Below are 9,177 nucleotides of genomic sequence, written 5' to 3'. Positions count from 1 at the left end.
CCGGTGAAGCTGAAATGCGAAGATCTACTACCTGCCGAGACCAAGGCTTCCTTGGGAAACTAGGAATAGATACCGCGACTACGAGGCTGGCCTTCAAGTTCTGAGAGGAAGGGACCAGTGATTGCAAAAAGGATGCCCTGAGCAGGCAGCAACTGAACAGCCAACCGCGAAAGCGGAGACCGGAGAGCGCTCGGGGCCGATGGGGAAGTGCGCCTGCGCAGGCCACTGGGGACGGGGGGCGGAGCCTGGGGGCGGTCAATGAGCCTGCGCAAACCGTGCGGCGAGGTGGGGGAGGGTGGCCCGTGTGTGTCTGTGTTGTTGTTCGGCGGCGGCGGCGGCGGCGGTAAGATGGCTGCCCACGGGGGCTCCGCGGCGTCCTCGGCGCTGAAGGGGTTAATTCAGCAGTTCACCGCCATCACCGGTAAGAGACGCGGTTACCGGAAGGTAGAGAGAGGGGTCCCGGCGGGCGGAGGTTCTGCGCCGGGTTGCCCCTTACCTTCATGCCTTCCTCCCTAGAGCTTTACCCACAGCTCCTGTCCTCCCTCCTGAGGAAGCGGCGACGACGGTGTCGGGGGTCTCCGGGTTCAGGCGGGAGACAGACCCCTGCGCTCTCCATACCCTCGTCTGGGTGTCGTCGCAGTGTGGAGGGAGACTCACCCCCCACTTCTTGCCAGTCCAGAACCGGGAATGGGCCGAGCCTGTCCGCCTCCAACGGCCCGGGGACCTGGGGGCGGGCGGAGTGGGGGGCCGCACCCGGGCCACCGCCCTCCTTTTCCTCATCATCTTCATCTCCTCTTCCCTTGCAGCCTTGAAGGGCAGTGATTCTCCTCACCTCTTTTTCCTTTTCTTCCCTGGCCAGGTCATCTCCACCCCCCAGTCCCTGGCCTGCCCTTCCCTCTTCTGGGCCCCTTGAAGCCATGTCTGTGGCCCTGTCGAGTTCAGGGCCTCCCGCCTTCACCGCGAGACTGGTGGGTTAGGCTGCGCTTTTAAGCATCCCGGGGGCTAGGCCGCCAGAAGCGGGGGCTGCTGGTGTGTACCTTATGGACTGAGGCTTTGACAGAAGAATGAGGGGGAACCCCCAAGCTTAATAGAGGAGGCCGGGAGGAATCCCTACGTGCCATTTCCCACCTCCCCATAATAAAATCATAAAGACTGAGACGATGGCGCCAGGGCCTCCTGCTGATAAAATAGGGATGGCGGCAGAAACTTCTTTGAAAGAAGATGTTTGAGGGTGTCATTGTCCCCCCAAACCTAGGCCTAGGGTTTTTTGTTTTTTTATTTTTCCCCTTTAGACCTCTGGGAAGGGCGCACACAGATCCTCTCATCGTCTGGAGAAAAGGCCCTAAGCCATTCTATGAATTCTGTGTCTTGCTTCTCTCTGATGGTGCTGAACTTTTTTTGCATGAGTTATTAGAGGGCGGAGCAAATGATGAAGTTCTCTGTGGAGTGATTTGAGAGAAGAGTACTCCATGTGCCTCAGCGTAATTTTGCAGTTCTAGTTTGTCATTTTGAAAAGAGGTTAGAATGTTAGTTCTCCTTCTTAACAGACTTAAACTTTATTTGGTAATTTGTTAAATGCAGCTTCCACTGTTAATGTTCTTAGAGTTTGATGAGCAAGATCTGGTTAAGTAAAATTTTATATTGTTTTAACCACTGCAGGTTGTATGCAGGTTAAACTTTTTTTTTTTATCAGCTTTATTATTATTTTTATTTATTTTTGAGACAGAGCCTCAAGCTGTTGCCCTGGGTAGAGTGCTGTGGCATCACAGCTCACAGCAACCTCAAACTCCTGGGCTTAAGCGATTCTCTTGCCTCAGGCTCCCAAGTAGCTGGGACCGCAGGCTTCCACCACAATGCCTGGCTATTTTTTTGGTTGCAGGCATCATTGTTGTTTGGCAGCCCGGGCTGGATTCGAACCCTCCAGCTCAGGTGTATGTGGCTGGTGCCTTAGCTGCTTGAGCCTCAGACACAGAGCCAGGTTAAACTTTTTATAATAAAAATTAGTTTTATTTTTTGCTGTGCAGTGATAACTAGATGTTTGACGCATTGTTATCTAGCTCGTAGGCATGAAACATGTCAATGTTGGTAGAGTAAAATTTATAATAATGGGGTGAGGTGTTGAAGGATGACTTTTCGTAGTATTTTTTTTGGCTGGGACTGGGTTTGAACTTGCCCCCTCCACTATATGGGGCCAGCACCTTGAGCCACAGGTGCTGCCCCGTGGTATTTTTTTTAAACTTTGTGATTGGATTATTGCCTTAAAGATGTAATGGATTTCCCAACGTCTAAATCATCGTTATGGAGAAAATGAGAAAGTTGTGTATATATGTTTATATTAATGCTTGATTATATAGGAAAATGAAGTGTATCAGATAGAGAAGTGTGTGTGTGTGTGTGTGTGTATATATATATATTTTTTCTTTTTTTTTTTAAGGCAGAGTCTTGCTCTGTTGCCCTGATTGTAGTACAGTGACACTATCATAGTTTACTAGAGCTTCAAATTCTTGGGCTCAAGTGATCTTCCTGCCTTAGCCTCCTAAGTAGCTAGATATAACAGGCGCGCTGTGACTCCCAGATTTTTTTTTTTTTTTAGTAGAGAGTGGGACTCTTGCTCAAGCTGTTTTCGAACTCCTGAATTCAAGAAATCCTCCCACCTCAGCTTCCCAAAGTGCTAGGATTACAGGTGTGAGCCGCCATGCTCAGCCTAATACAGTGGGTTATTTTTTCTTTCTTTCTTTTCTTTTTTTTTTGGAGAGAAGAGTCTCACTCTGTCACCCTGGGTAGAGAGCTGTGGTATCATAGCTCACAGCAACCTCAAACTCTTTTTTTTTTTTTTTTTTTTTTTGAGACAGAGCTTCAAGCTGTCGCCCTGGGTAGGCTCACAGCAACCTCCAATTCCTGGGCTCCAGTGATTCTCCTGCCTCTGCCTCCCAAGTAGCTGGGACTATAGGCGCTTGCCACAGCGCCTGGCTATTTTTTGGTTACAGCCGTCATTGTTGTTTGGTGGGCCCAGGCTGGATTTGAACCCGCCAGCTCAGGTGTATGTGGCTGGCGCCTTAGCTGCTTGAGCCACAGGTGCCGAGCCAGCAACCTCAAACTCTTGAGCTTAAGTGATTGTCTTGCCTTAGCCTCCAGAATAGCTGAGACAAGAGGCACCCTCCAAAACACCCAGCTATTTTTAGAGACGGGGTCTCCCTTTTGTTCAGGCTGGTTTGAATCTGTAAGCTTAGGCAATCCACCTATGGCTTCCCAGAGTGCTACGATTATAGGCATCAGCCACTGCGCTTGGCCTATTTATGTACTATTTTATTTTATTTTATTATTTTGAGACAGAGCCTCAAGCTGTCACCCTGGGTAGAGTGCTGTAGTGTCACAGCTCACAGCAATGTCCAACTTTTGGGCTTAAGTGATTCTGCTGCCTCAGCCTCCCAAGTAGCTGGGACTACAGGTGCCCACCATAACGCCTGGCTATTTTTTGGTTGTAGTTGTCATTGTTGTTTAACAGGCCTGAGCTGAATTTGAACCTGCCAGCTCTGGTGTATGTGGCTAGCACCTTAGCTGCTTTAGCTACAGGCGCCGAGCCTTTATGTACTTTTTAAAATGATGTTGGCACTGTTACCCAGCCTGGAGTGCAGTGGGATCATCATAGCTCGCTGTAGCCTCCAACTCCTGGACTCAAGTGATCCTCCTGCCTCAGCCTCCTTAGTAATTGGGACACAGACTTATGCCATGATGCCTGGCTAAATTTTTTCTTTTCTTTTCTTTTTTCTTTTTTTGACACAGAGTCAAAAAAACTGTGTTCAAAACACAGAGTCAAAAACCCTGTGTTTCAAAACACTGTGTTGCCCTGGGTAGAGTGTGGTGGCATCCTCATATCTCACAGCAACCTGAGACTCCTGGGCTTAAGTGATCCCCTTGCCTTAGCCTCCCAAGTATCTGGGACTATAGGTGCCCACCAAGATGCCTGGCTAATTTTTCTACATTTAGTAGAGATGGGGTCTCCCTCTTGCTCAGGTTGGTCTTGGATTCCTGAGCTCAAGGGATTCACCTGTCTCAGCTTCTCAGAGTGGTGTGATTACAGACATGAGCCACTGTGCCTGGCCTTTTTTTTTTTTTTTTTTTGCTGTTTCTGGCCAGGGCTGGGTTTGAATCCACCACCTCTGGCATATTGGGGCAGCACCCTAACCCTCTGAGCCACAGGTGCCGCCCCGCCTGGCCTTTTTTTATGTTTTATGGAGATGGGGGTCTCATTGTTGCCCAGGCTGGTGTCAAACTCCTGGTATCAGATGATTCTCCTGCCTGGGCCTCCAAAAGTAGTAGGATTATAGGCCTGAGTCACTGTGCCTGCCTTCACCACCTATTTTAAATCATAGTGTTTGTGATTAAGTTATTTTTGCTGGATATATTAGACGGACCTTAAGAGCTTATGCTCTGATTTCCAAAAGGATTTACTTTTCTGGAAGTTCAACATTCTGGTAAAATCAAATGCATCTTTAAAAATATGAGTCTTACACTTTCTGTATTTAGAAATAGAAGAGAATATTGAAGAACTTTTAATATCTTATTTCTCAGTAAATATGATAAGTCTCTAAATCTTTTTCTTCCCCACCCCTCTCATATGGTATGAAGTAATAACTGATTTTTGTTGTTAGTTTCTTTTCTTTTTTTTTTTTTTTTTGGAAGAGTCTCACTCTGTTGCCTGGGGTATAGTGCCTTAGCATCAGCCTAGCTCACAGCAACCTCAAACTCTTGAGTTCAAGTAAATCCTGCCTCAACCTTCTGAGTAGGTGGCTATATGTGCCTCTATAGTGCCTGGCTAATTTTTCTATTTATAGTAGAGATGGGGTCTTGCTCTTGCTCAGGCTTCTCTCAAACTCCTGGGAATCTTCCCACTTTGCCTCCCAGAGTGCTAGGATTATAGGTGTGATCCACTGTGCCTGGCCTGATTTTTTTTCTTTTTTAATTTTAATTTTTATTTATTTATTTATTTTTGAGACAGAGCCTCAAGCTGTTGCCCTGGGTAGTGTGCTGTGGCATCACAGCTCACAGCAACCTCCAACTCCTGGGCTTAAGTGATTCTCCTGCCTCAGCCTCCCAAGTAGCTGGGACTACAGGCACCCGCCACAACACCCGGCTATTTTTAGGTTGCAGCCATCATTGTTGTTTGGCGGACCCGGGCTGGATTCGAACCTGCCAGTTCAGGTGTATGTGGCTGGCGCCTTATTTGCTTGAGCCACAGGCGCTGAGCCTGATTTTTTTTTTTTTAATAGAAAAAAAATGAGACACTTTCACTATGTTGCCCTTGGTAGAGTGCTGTGCCGTCACAGCTCACAGCAACCTCAAACTCTTGGGCTCTAGCAATTCTCTTTTCTCAGCCTCCCAAATAACTGGGACTACAGGCCACAATGCCCAGCTATTTTTTGTTTGTTTTTGCAGTTGCTATTGTTGTTTTTTAGCTGGCCCAGTCTGGGTTCGAACCCACCAGTCTCGGTGTATGTGGCTGGCGCCATAAACACTGTGCTACAGGTGCTGATCCCTTTTTTTTTTTTTTTGTAGAGACAGAGTCTCACTCTACGGCCCTCGGTAGAGTGCCATGGCCTCACACAGCTCACAGCAACCTCCAACTCCTGGGCCCAAGCGATTCTCTTGCCTCAGCCTCCCGAGTAGCTGGGACTACAGGCGCCCACCACAACGCCCGGCTATTTTTTGGTTGCAGTTTGGCCGGGGCCGGGTTTGAACCCGCCACCCTCGGTATATGGGGCCGGCGCCTTACCGACTGAGCCACAGGCGCCGCCCTCCCCTTTTTTTTTTTAAAGACTGGATCTCACTATGTTGCTCAGGTTGGGCTTGTTCCTGGACTCAAGGGATCCTCCCACCTCAGCCTCCTGAGTAGCTGAGACTACAGGTGTGTGCCACTACACCTAGCTAGTTTTCCTATTTTAGTAGAGATGGAGGTCTCGCTTTTGTTCAGGCTCGTTTCAACTCCTGAGATCAAGCAATCTTCTTGCCTCAGCCTCCCAGAGTGCAAGGATTACAGGCAGGAGCCACCATACCTAGTTGACCATCCAGTTTTCTCAGGAGTATTCATCAAAGAGGGTGAGTGATGATTGATTCCCCCAACCCGCCGGTAGAGTGCTGTAGTGTCACAGCTCACAGCAACCTCCAACTCTCGGTCTTAAGTGATTCTCTTGCCTCAGCCTCCCACATAGCTGGGACTACAGGTGCCCGCCCCAGTGCCTGGCTGTTTTTTTGTTTCAGTCGTCATTGTTGTTTAGCTGGTCTGGACTGGGCTAGCCTTGGTGCATGTGGCTGGTGCCATAACCATTGTGCTAAGGGTGCCAAGTGAATGATTGATTTTTTAAAACAATTATTTAAAGGATCATGTCATGAGAACGTGAAATACTTTGGAAAAAAGGGGGGAAAAATCTGCACTCTCACCAACACCAAAATTGATAGCACCAATATTATTTATAGTGTGTGTTATCTTATTCTTGTTTATGTACTTATTTTTACATCATGGATCATAGTATATATCATAATATAGAATTTTGAAATTTTCACTTCATGTATGTCACATTTTTTCCATGATCAAACTCTTTGATAAACAGTTGCCAAGGGAAGTTATGTTCTTTGAATTAATCACATTGAGAAGCTGCATACTTTTTCCATTGATGCCTGCGAAGTCATGTCAAGCTACCATAAGAAGGCTGAGTTCAGTGGCTCACACCTGAAATCCCAGCATTTTGGGAGGCTGAGGTGAAAGGTTACTTAGGGCCTGGAGTTTGAGGTCAGTCTGGGCAATATCCAGATCCCATACAAAAAAGTAGAAAAAATTATCTGGGTATAATGGTGTGCATCTGTAGAACCAGCTACTGTGGGGGGATTGAGATTGCAGTGAGCTTATCATTGGGCCATTGCACTTCATCTAGGGTAGCAGAGCAAGACTCTTTCTCTACATAAGAAGACCTGTCCTGTTACTTCCATAGTTATTCCAACATTTTATAGTATTACTCAGATATTCTCATCCCTCCTGACCTTTTCTTTTCTTTTTTTTTTTGGAGATGGGATCATTGTGGCTCAGGCTGAAGTATAGTAGCATAATCATAGCTCACTGAAAGCTTGAACTCCAGGGCTGAAGTGTTCCTCCTAATTTAACTTCAGGATAATTTTTGTTACTGAGACAAATCTTGGTAGACCTAGGCTGATTTCGAACTCCACTTCAAGTGATCCGACTTCCTTGGGCTCTCAGAGCACTGGGATTATAATCCTGAGCCACTGTGCTTGGCCTCATCTCCCTTGCTGTTTATCTTACATGGCTTTGAATGACTGCAGAACATTTTCAGAAGTTGTATAAATTCTCAAAGTATGAGGAAAGAATGTGCTGCTTGATTTGTTCTGAAAGAATAAATTTTTTTTTTGTTATTATTATTTTTTTTTTTTGTAGAGACACAGTCTCACTGTACCGCCCTCGGGTAGAGTGCCATGGCGTCACACGGCTCACAGCAACCTCTAACTCTTGGGCTTACGCGATTCTCCTGCCTCAGCCTCCCGAGCAGCTTTTTTGTTATTATTTATTTATTTATTTATTTATTTTGGCTGGGGCTGGGCTTGAACCCGCCACCTCTGGCATATGGGGCCAGCACCCTAATCCTTTGAGCCACAGGCACCGCCCCTGAAAGAATAATTTTTAAAAATGTTTTGAAACATGGATATATTCCATTAACACCAACTTTGGGTGACATCCAGTGACAGTTATACAGAAACACACACTTGTAATCAGAATAGTCGTGGAATGAAATAACATAGGTAAAAATAAACTGTTAATCAGGAGGTAAGTTAAGGACAAATATAAGGGAATAGAAAGGAGGCTAAGAAGAATATAAGAAATTACGAGTAGGCTCGGTGTCCATAGCATAGTGTTTACAGCACCAGCCACACACACTGAAGTTGGTGGGTTTGAATCTGGCCCGGGGGCAGCTAACCAACAATAACAACTGCAACAAAATAAGTCAGGCGTTGTGGTGGGTGCCTGTAGTCCTGGCTACTTAGGAGGCTAAGGCAAGAGAATTGCTTAAGCCCATGAGTCTGAGTTTGCTGTGAGCTGTGAGTGCTCACAGCACTCTACTGAGGGCAACATAGTGAGACTCTGTCTTAAAAAAAAAAAAAAAGAAAGAAATTATGAGTATAAAATTCCGTACAGCTTTGTGCATAGCAGATATTTACATACTTCATGAAATTATAGAATTTCAGTTGTAGAATAGACCTAAGTTTAATCTCTCTCTCTGTTGCCTAGGATAGAGTATAGTGTAGCTCACTGTAACCTCAAACTCTGGAGTTCAAATGACCCTTCTGCCTTAGTCTCCCTGATAGCTGGGACTACAGGCATGCACCACCATGCCTGGCTAATTTTTCTATTTTTTTTGTCAAGCCAAGGTCTCTTGCTCAAGCTGGTCTTGAACTCCTCACCTCAAACAGCCTCCCAAAGAGCCTCCCACTTTGGCAGCTAAATTGCTAGGATTATAAGGGTGAGCCACCATGCCCGTCTCAAGTCCCAACTTTTATTTATTTATTTATTTTATTATATTATTCATATCAGACAGGTAATGTGCCAGTGTCTTAACAAGATTTATGGGAGGCACATCTCACTCATGCACATGAAAACCCAATCATCGTGCTTATGAACCACAGAAGGATCCCCAACTTTTACTAATTAGATTCAGTAGACATAAAATTACTCTTACCAATTGCTACAGAAATCTTTAAATTCTTCCACTGGAATTTCTGTTTTTTATCTTGTCATGGACTAGTAGGAGATAGCCTGTTTGAGGACTGAAGTTTGGGAAGCTCTGATTTAGGTATTGATAGAATAGAAACTGATGTCTTTACTCCACAGTGCCTGTGTACTTTTCTCTGTTATCACTACTTTCCTCACTGATTTTCTTTTTTGGACCAGTGAATATTTATTTGTCCCCTAACTTAATAATTTTATTTCCTTTCTCCTTACTAAATTTAGTTTTCTGTGAATGTACCTAAAAATTACGTTTTCTAGGATGCTGTTACTTTAAGATGGGAATCTGCCAGCTTCATATGCTGGCAAATTAATAAACTTCTCTTTCCGTGTCTCTTTTTTGTTTTTGTTTTTGTTTTGAGACAGAGTCTCACTTTGTAGCCCTCAGT

At 45.6% G+C, this 9,177-nt stretch overlaps 1 protein-coding gene and 1 non-coding gene across 2 annotated transcripts in view; one reads left to right on the top strand and one right to left on the bottom strand.

Annotated features, from left to right (window-relative positions):
- Positions 1 to 288: 288 nt before the first annotated feature.
- UBXN7 (UBX domain protein 7) overlaps positions 289 to 9,177 on the top strand; it is a 68,861-nt gene continuing 59,972 nt past the window's right edge. The window contains exon 1 of the mRNA XM_053565382.1: positions 289 to 421. Within this exon, the coding sequence (XP_053421357.1) occupies positions 349 to 421 (73 nt within the window). The 5' untranslated portion in view covers positions 289 to 348. The remainder of the gene's footprint in view (positions 422 to 9,177) is intronic.
- On the bottom strand, positions 8,591 to 8,694 carry LOC128568304 (small nucleolar RNA U13). The gene has a single exon (XR_008375111.1). It is a non-coding gene; the product is annotated as a small nucleolar RNA U13 (small nucleolar RNA).

This window comes from Nycticebus coucang, chromosome 16 (genome assembly GCF_027406575.1).
Source record: "Nycticebus coucang isolate mNycCou1 chromosome 16, mNycCou1.pri, whole genome shotgun sequence".
Lineage (NCBI taxonomy): Eukaryota > Metazoa > Chordata > Mammalia > Primates > Lorisidae > Nycticebus > Nycticebus coucang.
The sequence above is the reverse complement of the archived record's forward strand: the minus strand, read 5'-3'. Positions and strand labels throughout refer to the sequence as shown.